This window comes from Lissotriton vulgaris, chromosome 6 (assembly GCF_964263255.1).
Source record: "Lissotriton vulgaris chromosome 6, aLisVul1.2, whole genome shotgun sequence".
NCBI lineage: Eukaryota > Metazoa > Chordata > Amphibia > Caudata > Salamandridae > Lissotriton > Lissotriton vulgaris.
The window spans coordinates 1,528,749,885-1,528,770,709 of NC_141694.1; the positions used below are offsets into that span (position 1 = coordinate 1,528,749,885).

Here is a 20,825-nt window from a genome sequence, read left to right on the forward strand (position 1 = left end):
GCTTAATTCAGAGACTCTGTCCTTCACCACCCCTTGTTGTAAATATTTTTGTCCACCCTAAGCGTGGAAGGGTATTCTCAGATGTGAGACCCTTGCTCATTGCACCATCAGGATTCAAGCAAACCGGGCCGAAGACGGCTGTAATGCCAGAAACCGGTCCCCGGGAGCTTGTTTCCTTCCCAGTGTAAGAATTGGCTTTTGTAGTTTGGTTTGCCCTGTTCCCATCATGCACTGGGACAGGAACAGACTAATTTGCATACAGCCAGGTTCTGAAACTGGGATGGTGCAGTGAGCTAAAAAACGGTGTTGGATCTAGCCCTGATCTTTTGACTGGGTGAGAGCTTTCTGCTTAATTCAGAGACTCTGTCCTTCACCACCCCTTGTTGTAAATATTTTTGTCCACCCTAAGCGTGGAAGGGTATTCTCAGATGTGAGACCCTTGCTCATTGCACCATCAGGATTCAAGCAAACCGGGCCGAAGACGGCTGTAATGCCAGAAACCGGTCCCCGGGAGCTTGTTTCCTTCCCAGTGTAAGAATTGGCTTTTGTAGTTTGGTTTGCCCTGTTCCCATCATGCACTGGGACAGGAACAGACTAATTTGCATACAGCCAGGTTCTGAAACTGGGATGGTGCAGTGAGCTAAAAAACGGTGTTGGATCTAGCCCTGATCTTTTGACTGGGTGAGAGCTTTCTGCTTAATTCAGAGACTCTGTCCTTCACCACCCCTTGTTGTAAATATTTTTGTCCACCCTAAGCGTGGAAGGGTATTCTCAGATGTGAGACCCTTGCTCATTGCACCATCAGGATTCAAGCAAACCGGGCCGAAGACGGCTGTAATGCCAGAAACCGGTCCCCGGGAGCTTGTTTCCTTCCCAGTGTAAGAATTGGCTTTTGTAGATTGGTTTGCCCTGTTCCCATCATGCACTGGGACAGGAACAGACTAATTTGCATACAGCCAGGTTCTGAAACTGGGATGGTGCAGTGAGCTAAAAAACGGTGTTGGATCTAGCCCTGATCTTTTGACTGGGTGAGAGCTTTCTGCTTAATTCAGAGACTCTGTCCTTCACCACCCCTTGTTGTAAATATTTTTGTCCACCCTAAGCGTGGAAGGGTATTCTCAGATGTGAGACCCTTGCTCATTGCACCATCAGGATTCAAGCAAACCGGGCCGAAGACGGCTGTAATGCCAGAAACCGGTCCCCGGGAGCTTGTTTCCTTCCCAGTGTAAGAATTGGCTTTTGTAGTTTGGTTTGCCCTGTTCCCATCATGCACTGGGACAGGAACAGACTAATTTGCATACAGCCAGGTTCTGAAACTGGGATGGTGCAGTGAGCTAAAAAACGGTGTTGGATCTAGCCCTGATCTTTTGACTGGGTGAGAGCTTTCTGCTTAATTCAGAGACTCTGTCCTTCACCACCCCTTGTTGTAAATATTTTTGTCCACCCTAAGCGTGGAAGGGTATTCTCAGATGTGAGACCCTTGCTCATTGCACCATCAGGATTCAAGCAAACCGGGCCGAAGACGGCTGTAATGCCAGAAACCGGTCCCCGGGAGCTTGTTTCCTTCCCAGTGTAAGAATTGGCTTTTGTAGTTTGGTTTGCCCTGTTCCCATCATGCACTGGGACAGGAACAGACTAATTTGCATACAGCCAGGTTCTGAAACTGGGATGGTGCAGTGAGCTAAAAAACGGTGTTGGATCTAGCCCTGATCTTTTGACTGGGTGAGAGCTTTCTGCTTAATTCAGAGACTCTGTCCTTCACCACCCCTTGTTGTAAGTATTCATTCAGAGAGTCACACAACTTCTGAGTAGGAACTATTGAGGGGGCTGTCCTATCATCGTCGCAGAGCTCATTAACTATATTAAATATATCTTTAGTTTTGTTGGAAGAGGTTAGAATTTTTTGGGAGAAGTAATTGGTTTTGTGCTGGTGCAGAATTTTTTCGAACTCCTTCCTAGCAGCGCAATACACTTCTCTATCTTGTGGGGAGTAGTTTGCTCTCCACTTCCGTTCCTTTTGTCGTACCCCTAATTTAAGATTTTTCAATTCTTGGGTAAACCATTTATGGGCGTCGTTCCCTCTAATACTGGAGACCAGTACAAGGGGGGCTGAAAGGTCAGCTGCGTGGCGTAGCCAGTTTGACAGAGATCTCTCGCCAGAGTCCAGGTCATCATGCGGCAGAGGTATAGATTTACTTAAAACGTCAATGAATCCAGGAAGATCCATAGATTTCCATTTACGGAATTCTTTGCCCATGCATGATCTGGTCTTGACATTCCCTCGTATTTCCAACATGAACTGAACGACGAAGTGATCCGACCAAATACATGGACTGATAACGGTGGGTTAGGTAGTGGTAGGTTGTGCGTCCAGATTTGGTCGAGACTATGAACCTTTATGGTGGGTAGGTGAGTGAATGTGCTGGGTTAGATTAAGGTCTGTGAGCAGGTCTGGGTATCTGTGTCTATGCTGTCGAACCAGTAGTTTAGGTCCCCAATTAAGATGGTTTTAGAGTAGCTGACTACATGCGAAGCCAACTGCTCTGCCAAAAGAGATGGATAGTTGGCCATGTATTGGGGAGGGCGGTATATCAAGACCAGGATAAGGGCCCCACTTTCAGTATCGAGCTTGATCACCAGATTCTCTGTGTCTGGAAGGGTCAGAGAGGGTAATTCCCTGAAGTGGAGGGATTTAAGGATAATAGCTGCTACACCGCCTTCCGCCTTCCCGGATGTGCGATTGGCTGTCAGAATATAATATTCTGAGGGAAGTGCTACAAGAATATCGGAAAGGGAGTGAGGGGTTAACCAAGTTTCGGTAAGTAAAAGGATGTCAGGTTTTGCCTCCTTCAGGAATAGAAAGATGTCAACTTGGTTTTTAATCAAGGACCGGGTGTTGAGATAATAACAACACAGATTGTGAGTTACAGTAGATGCAGGTCGAAGCTCAGGAATAGATGGTAAAAGAGGCTGAGCGTCGTCCACTGGAAAGGGGGAGGAGGAGAGTCCTAGCTGTTGAATGCGTATCAATGTATGTAAGGGTAGTGAGTACAGGCAAGATCCATGGGGTATGTGAGAGCGCAGGCTTTGAAGTTCAAAAGACGAGTACCTGAGAAATTGGCCAGGGGGGGTGGGCCCGGGTCCCGGTCGGCCGCGGACGGGCGCAGAAGGGCTTAACTCAGGCGCAACTCCGGCGCGCCTTCGTCGCGCCCGCTGCGCTCGTCCGCTGCGCTGACACATGATGGACCGTTTAAGTAGGAGCGGAACTCGGGGGGTGTGGCGATGATGTCACTGGCCTCGCCTCACCCGAGCAACCCAGCCCAAGATGGCGCCCCCGGCCGCTGAGAGCCCGCCGAAGCGATCAGCGCTCAGCCGGCCGCCGGTGCACTCAGGAGGAGTGAGCAGGTAAGCGTCCTGGAATCCGGAGATGAAATTAGAACAGGAAATGTTCGGGGGTTAAAAGCGCGCCTCTGCGCTTTGTACGGCGGTGCGCTGGTTAAAAATATTGAAATCAATGTCTCTTCCAGTGAAATGAGTACTGCTGCTTCCTCAGCTACAGGCGTGGACCCCCTGCCACCGGGTCACCAGCCTGCTATTGCCGAGAGTTGGATGGAATCGGCACTCCTAAGTAGGGGCGGAACTCTGGGGGTGTGGCGATGATGTCACTGGCCTCGCCTCACCCGAGCAACCCAGCCCAAGATGGCGCCCCCGGCCTCTGAGAGCCCGCCGAAGCGATCAGCGCTCAGCCGGCCGCCGGTGCACTCAGGAGGAGTGAGCAGGTAAGCGTCCTGGAATCCGGAGATGAAATTAGAACAGGAAATGTTCGGGGGTTAAATCGCGCCTCTGCGCTTTGTACGGCGGAGCGCTGCTTAAAAATATTGAAATCAATGTGTCTTCGCATTAGTGAGACCATCTTCAGGACTGTATAGTATTGAGGTTGTAGACCCCTTATTTAAAGCGACCAGCACTTTACGGGGGACATCAGATAAGGAATTCAAGACTGCACTCCAAAACATTCTTATAAAAATTGAGTGCTTGACAGATAGATCAAATCAATTCTGTAGTTCTCCAGTCAAACCAATGGTGACTGACAGCATAGCAGGGCAGAAAGAAAACTGCATCAACCATCAGCCATGTAATACAGTCATAAACACAAAGTAAAAGGGTACATAAAGAATAAAAAAGAGTACACAATGGTGGTGTACATAGAAGAAACATATGAAAATATACATACGAAAATATATATAAGAAAATATACATAAGTACGTTGCATCAATTCACTGATATGAAGGTAAGTCTGCAAGAAAGTACACATTATCATATTTAACATATGAAACATGTTAACAGCAGTCCCGGAGTAAGAGGTTTATGAAATCCTGTAGGGAATAGAATCTAGCATTAGCGCACTAAGATTAACCTTGAGATGATACTGGCTGATTGTCTACAGAAGTGTCGTGTAAATTCAACAGGCAATCATGGCGGCTTGTGTAAGTCAAAGTATTCATCCAGTGAGGTCCAGAGTTTCCTGTCTGGGGGGCGCCAAGGAGTAGAGGCAAGGGCTATATTATCGGCTCCTCTGAGATTGGAGATCCAGTTAAGCCAATGGGGGAAAGAGGCTTTACTCGTGTCCTTCCAATTATTCAGTATGATCTTAACCGCCGCCGTCAGTAGTAGGTCAAGTATGATTGTTAGCAACCTTACATGAAAATGTATTTAGCTTAGAAATTATCACAAATGTTACCAAGCCTTCTGTCTTTTGCAAGAATTCTCTGATGATGGAATTTTCTGTTGTGTAAGTTTGTTTCTTCAGGCAGCTGTACGTGCTAGAAGCACCATGCACTTTGACTAACTATGTGTACTCACACATTTTAGATCTCTTGTTTTATCCATGCTTTATGTTTTTATCTCATGGTTTTATGAAACATACTGCCCTTTGACTATTTTATTCTTCTATGTACTTATATTCCTTTTATCGCTGTTTATCAATCGAATAAAGCTGTTTTCTGATTATGAACTATCTTTGGCTGTCTTTGATTAATTGTTTTGGACACCAACCTGCATTATTGATGAATCTGTGAGTCCATAAATGATCCCCTTGTCAGTAGTTTACTTTACAAGTGTTTCTAATAGTGGCACTGATCTGTCAAATACAGACCCTGGGACAGACTAGAACTGTGGCCGCCAGTGATTAACAGCAGAACTATTGACTTGGGAAACTGGCGTTTTAAGGGCTCTGGTAAAGTGATTAGGGCATGCATATGAGCTCATAGGGTGGCTTGGACATTGCAAGGAGAGAGTGGTAATGATTAGAATAATGTAATCATGGTGCCCAAAATTTCATGACAATGAGGCTGAGCTTGTCCTGCAGGACAAGCAATTTTGCTTGTGATGTAAATGTTAAAGGTATATAAAGACTGTTCGATGTAAACCATACATTGTTGCACATTTTTGTTAGTAAACGTACAAAATGAAAGGTGTCTGACATAAGAAAATTAGACATTGGGCAAGAGATCACACAGGCCTTAGAATTCTCCTGAAAGGGCTCAATAAAAAATATGTACCTTCTTACTAACTATATTCCAATCCCTAGTTGGCCTCTGTCTCAGCATGTGGACTTTGTCGTCGAAAATTGCTACCTGGCATGATCTTAAAACCCAAATGAATCAAAATTGAGCAGTGGCCCTCATACAACTTAACCTTTCAACAGCCTTTTCCACAATTTATCTGAACGAGACTACTAGCCGCAGATTCCTTCACGTAGAATTATCCCCAGGCTTGAGACTCGATCCAGAAACTTTTTGCCACAGCATCCCTTCACGCCGAGGGTGTGACATCAGCGAGGTCACATAAGCTCCACCCCGGCGCCCCTACGTCAGTTTTTTCCTTTTCCTCGTGCAACGCGGATCCGGTCTTGCTGCAGGCCTGTTTTGGGCCCTTTTTTTTCTTCATCATTGTCTTTTCTCTTTTTTTCTTTTTTTTTTAGTCATCACGCAAAGTTTCGAGAAATAAAGTGTTGAAGCAAGGCAACCACTTAAAGAGAGCTTTTCTTGATGGTCTGTACCTTCCATAGTCCTTCCCCGGTACTAGGATTGTTCTATATCCTATGTAGGGGTATCCTACTGGCTTGTTAAACATCTCTTTTGCGGTACTCAAAACTATGAATACTTTTAATGATTGGACTTCAACGGGTTGCCGAATCATGATTTATTACACTCTCTCAGCCCAATACTGTTCCCAATTATTCCAAAACTCCAATCTTTTACTATATGGCCCGCTTTATCCAATTGATTTATTCTATTGACTGAATTTAACCATTTTTCTACTGTAGGGGGAAGGGAATTCACCCACTTTATACAGATCTCACTTCTGGCTGCCAAAACCAACAAAAATAATAGATTTATTTGCCTTTTGTTTAGACTAGATCCCCCAGTATCGTCTAATTTCACCCCAAATTATATCAGTTGAGTGCTTACCTGTATTTCTTGATGGAGGACATCAGAGAGGATCTTACCTACATTCTCCCAGTAGGACTGGAGGTGCGGGCACTGCCAAATCATGTGGATGTCATCAACTCTCTCTTCACTGCATTAGACCAACTCCTTACTCTCCTTTTGTTCATTTTCGACAACCTCTTGGATGTTCAGTATGCTCTGTGCAGAGTAAAAAAGAAGTTCTTTTTCAAAGGTGAGGATTTAATCACATCACCACATGCAGCCGCAGATACTTTCCATAATGATGATACATCCTGCGGTGGCAGCACCTTCCCCCATATCTCATTAGGTAAAGTAAATTCCTCTCGTCCTTCATTGATAAGCGCCCAGTACCAGTAGGCTACTTCTTTCTTCTTAAATGTTCCTAGGATTTTTGCCTCTAATTCTAAATTTCCTGACCCATCTTTTCCTAGGGGTCAAGCTTAGGTCCAATTAATATTTGTCCCCATTCCACTATTCCGTTTTCTCTCAGTGGGACTAATAGCGCATCCTTTAGGCATTCAGGTGTGGCAGGCGAATCCCAAAAGGGGGCATGATGACAATAATGGGGAATCTTCCACAGACGTCTTATATGAACCCACAGTCTTATGGCTGCTCCCAAGATTTTTAATTTAATCTTCTTGAAAAACTTTGTGTGGCCGAATTTATATAGAAAGTGGTCCCCTTCTGGGCCAGTCATTGCTTGCTTAAAAACTGGAAAGGAGTTGAGTTTTTTAAAGAGTACTCTAATGTTCTTAAAATGGAACGTCCTATAGTATTGGAATAGGTCCGGGCTGGCTATGCCTCCATGTTCCTGTTTCCTTCTTAGCTTTATCCATGAGATTCTGGCTCCCTTGGAAGCCCAAATAAAGCTGTTGATTTCACCCTGCATTTTAGCATTCAGATCTTTTTTAAACTCTAGTGGTATCAAGTTAAACAAGTATGTAAATTTAGGCAAGATCATCATCTTGACCAGGTTAGAACAATCTATAAATAATAAAGGGAGAGACATCCAAGCGTTGTCTCTTGGACAGCTCCTATTAATTCATGCTTGAGTTCCTGAATCTGTCTACCCCTTATGAATCCCTTCTGGTATGTGTGAATTAACTGCCCTGCACACATTCCTAATCTCTTTGCCAAAACTGCGTGAAGATCTTCTAGTCACAATTTAACATAGAGATAGGCCTATAGGATTCGCAGTATTTAGGGTCTTTCCCAGGTTTTGATATGACACAAATAGTAGCCTCACTCCATGATTTAGGAGATGTTTGTCCTTTTATAAAAATATCATTGAACAATTTTGTGAGTTCTGGAACCAACACCCCTCTCAATACTCTATAAATTTCATTAGGCAAAGCATCGGGCCAAGCAGCCTTAGCGCTTTTCAGACCTTTAACTACCTCGTCAACTTCAGATTCAGTAAATTCTGCATTTAATTTTTCTTTTTGATCTTCTAACAGAGTTTCTTTAACCCATTGGCTAAAATTTTCTTGAATTAAGGCCTCACTATTCGTTGTATCGTCTTTATATAGCTCTGAGAAGAAGTCATACAAAGCTTTTTTAATATCTGCTTCTTCTATAAGTGGTCGACTACTATTTGCCTCTTGGATGCTTGAAATCTTGTTTTTATTTAGGTCGGTCTTTGTTTTTCAAGCTAAAGGTTTACCACACCCCTCCCGGTATTGATAATGAGACAGCTTACTAGCCTCCCACCTCTTCTTAATTTGAGTATCTAATATGATTACTAGGATGTTTTTTGCCTTAATTGGTTCCCTCCTAGATGTTTTCATTCTTTCAGCTGACGTTTCCTCATTAACATTCGTTTCCCACTTGTGGATTTTACCCTCTAAACTCTCTATTTCCTTCTTGTTTAATTTATTTCTATAGGCCGTTAAGCTGATCATCTTACCTCTAAGTACCGCCTTATAGGCCTCCCATCTAATCTGACTGGAAGTCTGTTCCTGATTTAGTTTGAAATATGATGTAGTTTCCTCTCTGAGAACCTCTACTACGTTGTCATCTAGAAGTATTACCTTATCTAGAGTCCACCTTGGCTGGGTCTGGTGAATATGAAGCTCAATCTCCAATAATACTGCAGAGTGATCTGATAGGTGTTCGGGTAGATGTCTGACCTTTTTGACATCCCCTAGTATTGAATTGTCAATTAAAAAGTAATAATTTCTGGAGGAATGTCCCAGTTTTTTATTTTTAAATGTAAACAAATGGCTTTTTTCACCCTTATCTCTCCATACGTCTATTAACTCTAGGTCTTTTAAGTAAGTCTTAAGCCATCTCCTTATTTTAGGCAGGATAGGTGTATTTTTTGTAGGACTCCTATCTAGTGCAGGGTCAAGCAGTATGTTAAAATCACCACCGAGGATAATGGGCCCAACGTATCTAACAGGTGTGCATAGAGTTCCTGTAGGGCTGAGAGGTCATCGATATTAGGTCCATAATACCCTGCAATCACTAATGGTTTGCCACCTATGCAAACATTTCCGGCAGCCCATCTCCCTTTTATATCAGTTTTGTAAGACTCCAAAGTTGCTTTCGCTGTTTTTAAAAAAAAAAAATTTTTTATGATAACCCCTTTAACACAGCATGTGTGTTCGGTACAAATATAGAAGTCTACTCAGCGCTGGGTTTTCATTATATCCTCCCATTCGGATATCAAGAGATGGGTTTCTTTAAGGATTATTATGTCCCAGTCTTCATGTTTAAGGTACTCTAGAATCCTTTGCCTTCTTGTTCTGACTCTCAGCCATGCACATTCCATGAGAGAAATCTAATTCCCATGATTTAAAATAGTAAGTTCACTTTTTCTTTTAACTTGCGTGGTTCGGACCAGATTTTTTAAAAGTTTTTTCCCCATAATGCTCCCACACCATGTGCACCATATTTTAAACAGAAACTGTGCCCCCCACCCCAAACTTACTCCTCCCATGGAGAACCCTCCTTTTACTCATTGGCAGGTTTGAATGTAAAATTGCCAATAGGGTAGGGTTCTCGAATAGGCAGGACTCACCTGCCAATTGTCTTTTCTCTTGGTGGAACAGCGTGCCAATACCTTCGGGCTTTAAAACGTGCACGTCATGTGGGCATCGTATGTCGGCGACGGACCCTTACCTCATTTGTATGTGGTGTTTAGGAGAGGATCACGGCACCACTGATTGTGAGGCGTGCCAACACTTGAAGCTGAAGTCCCGGCGGGAGCGCCGAATGAAACTACTCCTGGCGCGTCCCTCCAGGTCGACTTCCTCCCCTCGATCAGCCTCGGCAGACGGCTTCGGATAAGGCCATGGTCGTCATCCTCGTCCGTCTCCGATGTTGCAACAGTGTCGCTCCCTGGTGGGTGTCGCAGTTTGTCCCCGGAGGCTGGTATTCGGCCTGCTGGGGGAGTGGACTCTCCACGGGTGATGCAACCCCATGTGTCGGCCTCCTATCCACCATTTCTCATGCTGGGGCGTCGAGGGTCCAGATGGAGACATACGTGGTAGATTTGCAGGCTTGGCTGACGTCTCCTCCTCCTTTCCATCCTGGGGCACCAGCCCAGGTGCCGACTGGTTTGGATCCAGGCTTGGAGGATGTGGTGCTGTTGGGGTGCGGCCCCTTTGGGGGACCCTCCTTCAGACCACGGCGCCTCTACCTCACCACAAACTCTTGTGGAACTCCCTCTGGTGTTGCAGAAGGTCGCCGGGGCTCGGGCCGTATCACCGAACCCCCTCGGCCCTCTGGGCAGGCCAAAGCCTCGTCCCAGCTGAGCTAACTCCACCACCGCGCCGGCGCCTGCTACTCTGGGCAGCGCCACAGGGGTCAGTTACCTCTTCTCATCCCGCTCTGGGTCGAAGCTGGGTGGAGACCCTCGTCCCCCTCCGGGCCCCTCTTGTTCCTCCCAGCAAGCGGCTGCCTCGTCGGAGGTCGAGTCTGAGGGTGAATCGTCCCTGGTGCCGCCGCATGGGTCCTCCTCCTCTTCCTTCCCCTCCTCAGTGACTGCTGAGTTGGGCTGGTTCTGGGCCTTCTTGGGCCGGTTGTTCTGGCTGTGGAGTGTGTTTTCTGGCCATTTGAGTCCTCCTTGGGACTTTGGCATTGTTGGCTTCTGGACTGCCCTTTGTTGACAATGTGTGTTTTTGCTGGAGTTGTTACGCAGACTTGGCCCTGAGATTAGGCCTTCTGCTTTTCTTGGGCTGCTTGTCAAGCCTTCCGCGGGGGTGTTTTTCCCCTGGCCCTTTTTTTCCTCTGCTGCGGAAGTTCTTCCAAAGCTGCTGGGGAGTTCTGATAGCCTTCGGGTGCCTGTTCTCCTTGACGTTTCTGTATGTTGCTATTGCTTCTTGAGGTCGCATGCGCGGCCCCTTGTGGTGGTGTGTCTCAGCATTTCCTCTTCTTCCTGCTCCTTTCCTGATGCTTCTGTGTTCTCCTTGCTTCTGGTGGCCTATGGCTATCGGTGCCGTTCTGGCTGGCCGGTGTCTTCCCTCTTTGTGGGCTTGCCTTCTTTTCCCTTGTTTCCTTGGGCCCTCTAGGCTTCTTATTCTTGTTCCTCTGCCTGTCCTGGCATTGGATGGAAACTCTGTTGCCTTGGGGGAGTGGTGTGCTTCGGCCTTTCAGTCTTTGCCCTTGGTTCCTCTGTTGTGAGTGTACGGGCCTCTTCAGTCTTCCTTCTTCCTCCTTCATCCCTCTTGGGGTTGCTGGTGTTCTACTTGTGGGGGTCCTCTTGCCTGTAAGGGACGAGGTTACTTCCCTGGTCCTCAGGTCTGGTCCCCTGTGGGACCCTCTGTCCTGGCCAGACTGGTGGGGTCATTTTGCAGACCCTCCTTCCCTGCGCATATTGCTAGGGTATCTATTCTACGTGAAGGAATCTGCGGCTAGTAGTCTATCAGATGTACGAGTTACTTACCTTCGGCAACGATGTATCTGGTAGACACGATTCTAGCCCAGATTCCTTCGCGGCCTGCCCTTCCTCCCCGTTCTGCAAGGACCCCTGGGGCTGGTCTTCGGTACTCGCCTCCCGGTGGGGGATATGTCTCCTGTGAGTACCTTCTTTGCTCTTGACGGTGGCTCTATGTTCTTGCTGTTCATTCCTCCTCTTTTGTTCTTGGAAGATGTGGTTGCGGTGCTCCTGTGCCCTGCTGCTCTGACTGCTCCAGGTTGGGGAGGTTTGCCTTCAATCTCTACCCTCCCTTTGCTTCCTTCCTCTTGCTGCTAGGGGTCCTGGCCCCTCTGCTAACCTCTGAGTTGGGGTCCTCTGGTCGTGCCTTACCCTTGGTCCTTGGGGGTGGTTGCCCTGTATGCTGGGTGAGGGTTGTAGGCCTGCTACGTGTCATGACTTTCACGCAGGTTCCTTGTCTCCCGGAAGAGGGGGGAGGCTATCTATGTACTGGCAGGGTGGCTGCTCAGGGCTCTGCTCTGTTCTTCCTTCTGTTCCTGCCCTTGGACAGTGCAGTCTTGCATTGTTCCTTATGGTGTCTTCCTCTTTTTCTTCTTTATATACTCTTTCGCACAATGTTCCCATGCTCCCTCAGGTTTTTGTCTGGTGGCTCTGCATTGTGGTGCGGAAAGATTCTCCGAAGAAAACTGACGTAGGCGCGCCAGGGTGGGACTTATGTGACCTCGCTGACGTCACGTACACGGACGGCGCTTGGGCGGAGTTGCGTGAGGCTGCCCCTCCCCCGACGTGCAGGGATGCTGTGGCAAAAAAAATCCAGATCCAGTCTCACACCTGGAGATAGTTCTACGTGAAGGAATCTGCCGCTAGAATCGTCTCTACCAGACACAACATTACCGCCTGTGAGTAACTCTCACATTACCCGACCAACCTGTCTCCTCTGTGATCTTCACAATCATAACGCCTGTGATCAAAAAATCAAATTGCTCTTAATTTATCTCCAGATCATCTTGCTCCTTCTTTCTCATCGCCATTTCAACCTCTCACATCTAGCCACTATGCAGGGCTTCACCACTACTCATTGCAAATCATGACTAAATTCAAACATAATCATACCTCGTCTCTTACGAATCTGATATCATTGGAAGCAAGACCTGGATTAAAGGAAACCATCTGAAGCTCAATGCCATCGAGAATGAAATCCTGACCTGGGCCGCTATACCATGTGCATTGACATATTCATTGTGGCCTGTTGAACTGGACCTTCACCTACTCATGAATCTTCAGTTAAATGTTTCATAGATATATGGACTCTTGACCCAAGCCAACTTTGTGGTCGCATTTTCCTTCCATATTCTGACTGCTCATCCCAATTTCTCTGTTCCCTTTTATTCTATTTTTTTTACTAGGTTGCAGCCACCACTGCACTAGTGCCCTCACATCTTGCCTATGCCAGTGGTTTTTACCTAAAGAGCACTGGAATATCTCCTGTAAAGACTCCAAAGTGTCCAAAATATTGTGCTGAGCCTGCTACTGCATTTCAGCCTTGTCACCTTGTCATAACAGTATCTGTATTCCTGTATCTGAGAAAGTCTCCTTCAAAATCCTCTACGTTGCCCATCATGCCATCTAGGCTTTGGGCCAAGCACCCTTCAAAGAAGACTCTAGATCTACCACCCAACAGAAAGCCTGTGCTCAAAGTTTTAGCCTTTGATACACAGGGTTCAACAAGTCTCTACCCAGAGGCTCTTTTGAAACTGTCAAACTATGATATCTCTTCTAGCCCTTGTCAGGAATATTGATGGCCACCTTAACTTTCTTTAGACCATCAAGGCATGGTTCTTTCCACCAATGGTTGACCTGCCAGACCTGGACGAAGTGGACGACAGCTATAATTGTATCAGTGGGGTAGTCCTAAAGAGAGCGGACCTTAGAAAAACATTGTTTTGTTAGCCCCAAGCAACCAATGGGAGAGCGAGTAGCAGCTCTCGCGTTAGGAAAACAACATCCTGTCACCTTTAAATGAAGCAGGAGGGCAGATAGAAGAGTGGGCGGGATCTATGCCAATGTCCAGTTATCGCCTTTCTTTAAATGTGGCCCTTAGTCTTGAAGAAAAAGTTTTGAAGAAAGGACGAGAAATTGACAGGTATGTTACAGATATTCTAGTCTGTCAGTATAATAGGAAATTGCACATTGGTAACAATGTATTTTCGGGAAATATTGTATGAGGAAATGGAGAAGTCTATATATTTGAAATTGGACACATTAAATGGTATTTATTTTAATTTGAGAGTTTTATAAAGCGCCAAAATGACCCGATGTGTATGAATGGTCACTTGGTGTCTAGCCTCTATAAAGGCTTGAGCACCCTGAGCTAGTTTGCGCGAGATCCGAAGAATAGGCAAAGAAAGATAAAAACATGCATGATCAATATTGCTATTAACAGGTGAGTTACGTCTTCTTCTCAACGTGATTGAAATGTAGTTTTATAAGTAAGACAAATAAAGCAATTTGCTGGCAGCTTTCAGTCATATGCTTTTTACCGTCTGATGCATTCAGTCTCAGTGCACAATAAAAAATACAGCACATTATAAGTTGTGACATCTCTGGGGATTGCTAAGTGCTTTTTCAAACAATTGCACACGCGGCCCCGTTTTTTTACATAGGTTTCGTAATGCTCTTGGGGCCACATTTGCAATGCTACACACCTGACATGCAGAAAGATTCCAGGATCAGCCTACATGTTTGCTACTGGTTCTTAAACGAATATTGTAAAAGCTATTTTATGTTTATGTCCTTTTAGGGAAGGAAAGGAGATGCGCGCCAACCAAGCAAAGATTTCAATGGAAAACAGCAAAGCCATCAGCCAGGATAAGTCCATCAAAAACAAAGCAGAAAGAGAGAGGTGAGTTGAGGTTGTCAAATGAGGAGAATGAGTACTCTATGAAATCTAGCTTGGCAGCACAGACGAGCGTCTGAGGTGTTACATGTTTATACAATGCACATGCTTTGATTCTGTTTATGTGATTGGATATGAAAAAGTTTATCCCATTTGTAATGCAAAAAGGAAATTGATACAAAGCATTTGGGCATTTCGGAATCTTTATATCCCTTCCTGTTCTTCAGATCTTAAAACATCATGTTTAATAGTGGTGGGGAGGTAGAGGGAAGCCTGCCACCTCCAGGTCCAGCACCTACTGTAATTCTTTGAAAAGTTCTGTGCATCAAACATACATGATGATACCTCGGGGTATTCAGGAATGTGTGGTGGAGTGGAGCGGGCAGCGGATATTGCACCTTGGTGTTTTGGGAGGGAAGGATTTGTCTGCCTCCTTATTTGTTCTTGGTGAATGTAGTCAGCTACTGCGTTACCTTGGCTAGAAAGCTGACAGTTTTGGTTTTGGTGATTCCGTTGTGGTGGCAAATGACAAGATAAAAGTAGTTCAGGAGAGTCATAATGTTTGGACGATCAGATACAATTTGCGAATGGGGAAGCAAATCAGAAAATGCTTCTTAGGTAGGTACTGCCAATGGACACACACTCTCAAATATACACTGCTTGAAATTGAAGATTGTTAGTGTGGGCATTTGAATAAAGTATGTTTCTTTTCAGGGGAACCAGAAGGTGTGACTTTAACGTGCACTGTATAAGCAATTTAAATATTTGTAGTAAGTAGGCGTGAATGCTGGCAGAGACAGAGTGGCATGGGTGCAATTCCATACCAATTAATACACAGGACCAAACCATTATGCCCAATTACGAATTAGGGTATACCGTTAAAACAATATATCAGTTCTGTGGGTCTCTTTCCAAATATTACTTTAAAATCTTCCTAAAATAAACTCTCTCTTAACATCACCAACATATTTCTTCTCCAAATAGGTGTTTTATATCACATACACTTTTCAGTGGTGCAAACGGCTCAGTACTTGTTAGAAATGGGATCTTCGGTTAGCTAAGGCTTGCGCCAAAACCAGGCAGAGACCACCACTCTAGTCAGGGCAAGGGAGTTACACGCCAAGATAACTCCCACTCACCCCCTGGGTAGCTTGGCACGAGCAGTCGGGCTTATCCCAGAGGCAATGTGTAAAGCGTTTGCGCAACACACACTCACAGCAGCAACACACTAGGCACACCGCAAAAGCAACTCCACACAAGGTTATATAATAAAAATAGCCTTTGTATTGTCATAAACACATTAGATCATAATCACACAATGTACACTGTGCCAACTGGCACTAGGCAGTATTTACAGGGGATTATTTACACATGACAGGGCCAATTGGGCCACTGTCAATACCAGCACAAATCACAAATGCTAAATGTAGCACAGATAGTAAACATTAATAGCACACAACCAGTTATTACTGGTAAAGATCTGGCCTCAGAATTATCCTTACATTAAGCCTAGAACATAGTAGACAATGATCTCATTAGCATAAGCCTAACCACCTTAGGCAACAATTAGCATGAACACAAAGTGCCCCAATTGGGAGCACAACACACAGAAACTGGCCCCGGGCCAACTGGCCTCTCTTAGGGGCTCAAATGCCCTATGTCCCGCAAAGTCAGGGCATAAGCTGCCACTTGCAGCTAAGGCAAAAAGTGCACAATTGCGCTGGCACCACTGTGCCTCCTGGGTCCCCACTGGGACTCCTCCAGAACTGGCTCTGGCCTAAACGGTGCAGCTGCCATTAATCGCAGCGCAGCTGAGAAGGAAAATGTGGGCACTGGCACTCACTGTGCCCTCTGGACCCCCACGGGGGCCCCAGCAACCATGTGCCACACGTTGCAGCTGCCCGCAACGGCGGTGCAGCTGTGAAGCCGAAACAAGACAGGCCAAATGAACACTGGCACTCTTCATGCCTGGGGAGCCCCGTTGCACAGGGCTTCTCCCGGTGACTCTTTAGTAAATTAGGACACCGGCACCCACTGTGCCCGAGAGGCACCAACAAGGCTCCACACTTTGGCCCCAATGTTGCAGCTGCCCTCTCTCTCGTGGGGCAGCTGGAAGCAGCAACGGACACTGGCACCAACGTGACTCTCAGTCCCACTCCAGGACTCTGGCACCACCACGCCTGGGGAGCACAAAGAAAATACGCTCCAAACTCAGCCCCCAACGATGCTCCAGGCACCGGCGGGGTTGGTGAGCCGGCGTTTCTTCTTCCCGCACGAGGCTCTCACCGCTCACGGGAGCCCCGCTTGCTGCAGCTCTTCACTTCTCCTTCCTCCCGGCCGCCAGCTTCCGGTTTTGGCTCCACCCACAACCAGGTGGAACTTTGCGGATCTCCGGGCCGAGGCAGTGATTTCTCTTGGCGGCGGCAATGAGGGGTAGGCTCCCTCTTCCTTAAACATACAAAGCGGGGTGGACACCCACTCAGCGTAGCAAAAATGGGGGGTAGGCACCCGTGGTTTTTAAGTAGATGCAAATATGCGGGGTAGGCACCCGCTACAAAGGTACCGATGCGGGGTGTGCTCCTGCTCGGATTTCAAGCATTATTCAGCGGGGTGGGCTCCCGCTCTAAAAGGCACAAATGGGGGGGAAATCCCCACGCCGAGGATTCCCTTTCAAAATGATCGCAGCTCTGTGCTGCAGTTAAAAATATAAGCGCTGCTCCTCAGCTGCAGAAAACAAAGCGCTCTTTAAAAATGAAAGCCAAGCGCTCCCATGGTGCTAGAATCAAAGTCCAGGCATTTTAGTCCAAAGTCCAGGGGGCAAATGCTGGGCCCAGGCAGGCCAGCACACAGGGACCTCCAGCAGGGAGGCAGTCCCTCTTGGAGGTTCTTCCTGTAGCCCAGCAGCAACAGCAGGCCACCCAAGTCAGGAACAGCACACACTTTTCATGGGGTCACAGCCCCTGCAGTTATACCACTTTTCCCTTTGTGTCACTGCACAGGGCTTGGTAATACCAGTCAGAACTGGTTTGGGGGAGCTTTGGAGCACTTTGTTTTGCTCAGCTTCTCTCTCCTTTGACAGGTGGGGGCTCAGGGATCAGACACACCACAGGGGGCGGAGCCGGCATTGTGGAGGGAAGGCACAGCCCTATTCAGGTCCCAGGTGCAACTTCTCCCTGCATGCAGATCTCTCTATTCACCACTGGGCTGACTCACCCTGTCTCCTAAAGCCACCCACGTCATCCAGCCCCTGTCACTCAGAAGCCAAACATGCAATTCACATCAGGCAGGCAGACACATAGCAGACAGAAATGGCAACTTCTAAAAGTGGCATTTCTCCACTAGTCACCATCGATCTGCACACACCATTGCGCAGCATTTTTTCTCACAAGTTCATACATACTAAACTCTCCCCTGCACTCCTCTCCTACCAGGAATTACCAGGGACACACATATCCACCATGCATTCCTATGGGAGGGCAGGCCAATCTCACCACACGTACTCAGAGTGCGCATGCACTTTACACTGGGCCACAGTGCTAAAGTGCGCAGAAGCCAAAAACTACCAATATCAGGTCACAGAAAAGGCAAAAAAGTTTAGGGGTGAACCTGCCAAAAGGGCAAAGTCCAACAGTACTCATAGGTGCAATGATATGAAATACTAAAAATTATACATATATGCAGTCGGGATGTCACAACTTTTATGTATAGAGCCACAGTATTCTGAATACTATTTTAAATCCATTGGATATTAGATAATCCCTGTTACAGTGTTGATGTTTCAACCTATCCCCATGTTAACATGGGTCTCCTCAGGAGATAAACATGCAATCTAGAACAATACCTATAGGGTAGAATGTGATTTACTTCATGGACCTGACACATGCATCCAGTTTTACCATTAACACATTGTAACATACCTCCAAGCTGTGTGCATCCTTCACATGGGGTGTACCTATTCACCATACCTCTATAGTATGCTTCTTGATCTCAGCTAGAGAGAATGAACATGAACGTATCAAAGCTTTTAAATCATTGTCATTCGTGGCTCTAAACAAAATAAATACCATTATTTATCAGTCATTATTGAAGGTCATTTGGCGCTTATGAAGCTGGAAACCACTTATGGGCAATATGACAAAATCCAGACTATCAACAGGCCTAAGTTCCATAACTCATATCTAGGTCCCATAGTCCTGTCTCACTTATGGATCTATCAAGCATGTCTTCTTTGTTGCAGTGGCATGATAAGATGCCAAAGAGGGTTATGTAATAGTATCAGACAAAAAAATATGGTATGTTACAATGCTTTGATTAATGGTAAAACTGACTTATGTGCTCAGTTCATGAAGCCTCTCTCTACGTTCTACCCCCAAGGTGATGTGCCGGACAGCATGTTTATGTCCTGGTAATTCTATTTTAGCCCAAAGGCAGTCCAGGCTGCTGCATTTAACAATCACTGCAGCTACTAATTATGTGGGGGAGAGGAGCACTCTATTGTTAATCTAAGTGTTCTTAATTATACAAGGTAAACCAAGGGTGCAAACTGCTCAACTGTGCTGGCTACACAGTATGTGAACAACATGAGGTAAATGTAAGCAGAGCCTACATGCAGGATGCACTGTTCCTAGAGAATATAAACTCTCAACAAATTAAATATAATATACCTACTCTAAGAAATGAATAATCTGTCAATTTCTCTTACGCTTAGTGAATTTATTGTTCAACATAAATTTTCAAGAAAACAATACTATGCTCCTGCATAATATTGTCATGATACATCACAAACACAACGTATGTATATCTTATTTTTGATAGTGAGTCTTGTAGAGATCATACATATATTCATATGTTTATATACATGGCTATCTTTGAGAAATAATTCTTTACATAGCACAATGACACCAAAGATTATGAAGCAGTGTCGCCCGATGCATTTCGGGAAGCCCTGTTCCCTTCTTCAGGGGTGAATACCTGTGTCTTGCTTTCCTCACAGCCGATCGGATGCGTCCTCACATTTACCTCATGCAATCACTGCGGCTCCACAACAATTTGGTGTTGAAGACTTCACACCTACATAGCAGTAGGTGTAGCCTATTCAATATAGAACAATCAGCCATACTTTTCATATTCCTTCAAGGGTTCTAAAAGATATATCTTTTCAGTATCTGAAGTCGAAATAAGTGAGTATTCATCATGTTTGCAATCTGTGCTATCAAAGTCAAGTTTGCATGTAGGAAAACACCCAAACATTCCCAGTTGTTACTGGAGCTGGTAATGCTCCAAGTGTTTTTAGCCAAATTTAAATTGGAAGTGTTGTTTTGATGCACCCAATACCATGATGAGCATATTTGATAAAGTTGGTCGGCTCCCATTTGTCCATCGTTTTTGGGTAGGCAGAGAATGCTTGGATGCTCTTCTCTCATTGCTGGCTGAATTCTCATAGCCGGCTGAAGTGGCTGGGCATAGCCAGCATAGTTCTAACATTCAATTTCCTTGTTCTGTGGATATTTTATTAGTAGGACTAAATAAAGATTAAAAAGGTAGGAGACAGAAAAGTACTCTGGAGCATCGACAGAAATAGATGTAATACAGTTGTCCACTTTCTATCTTTAAAGAAGGATTTTATCCATTTCAATACCAAGTTATTAATCACATCTTGTGTTTGTTAGCTCAGCAAGGTGCCAGGGTCTGCAGTGTAGGACGTTGTTAGCAGTTCCAAAAGCACCAATGCTGTGGCCTCACCCTTGTCTGAATTATCATTGAAAATTGCAGTGCTCATTGACTCTGTGATGGCACACAGGATTACCAGCTCAATTTACCATACTCACCTGGACCCATAAAACATTCAAACCTTGAACCGGTAATCCAGCTTAACTTCCTGCCTATCAGAATTTTATTTTACTTTAGGACTTACACTTGTACACCATGACTTGCCAAATCCTCGTCACCTGTACTCTAAGTCCTAAGAATCAATAAGGGACTTAGAATAATAGGTAGAAAACAACATTTACCTTCATGAAATACCCACAGACTCAGGGAAAAACGTTAAACACTTTATCTATGCAATATTTTATGAGTCGACAGCCACAAAAGTGAAATTAAAGACTTTTAAGTAAGAAAAATAATATTTAAAGCAATATTTCTGCAAGACTTTCAAGTTATCATTTTAGACATTGGTACCTGGGAAGGGTGAGAATGGGAAACAGCACAAGAACATACCCACAAAGATTATATTTACCTAGAATGGTGCGAGGACCAACCCTGACCACGGGCTGGGACAAGAGAAGCTAACCAGGTACCAACAGGACAAGACAGGTCAGGATAGGTATCCTCAGCTAAGTGCAATGCCAGCAATGCCAGCGTCACACCCCTCTCTGAAGCTAAGACTCAAACCCCGACCGGGTCATCGATTCTTCTCCCTCAGTAAACTCCCGATTCTTCTGACAGAGTGCTCGATCAACCCTCTGCTCTCGATTCTCCTTCAGCATACGTTGGGTCAGTGACAGGTCTGTGACTAGTCGGACAATCTAACTGACTAAGCCTACCTTAGTTATACTATTTTCCAAGGCAATGCTCC

The 20,825-nt window shown here is 45.6% G+C and overlaps 1 protein-coding gene across 5 annotated transcripts in view; it reads left to right on the forward strand.

Moving 5' to 3' along the window:
- Nucleotides 1–20,825, forward strand: part of PLCB4 (phospholipase C beta 4) — a 1,177,624-nt gene that overhangs the window by 1,109,510 nt on the left and 47,289 nt on the right. For all 5 annotated transcript variants that reach the window (XM_086927702.1, XM_086927703.1, XM_086927699.1 and 2 more), the window contains one exon: nt 14,153–14,254. In XM_086927702.1, coding sequence (XP_086783828.1) covers nt 14,153–14,254 — 102 coding nt within the window. The remainder of the gene's footprint in view (nt 1–14,152; nt 14,255–20,825) is intronic.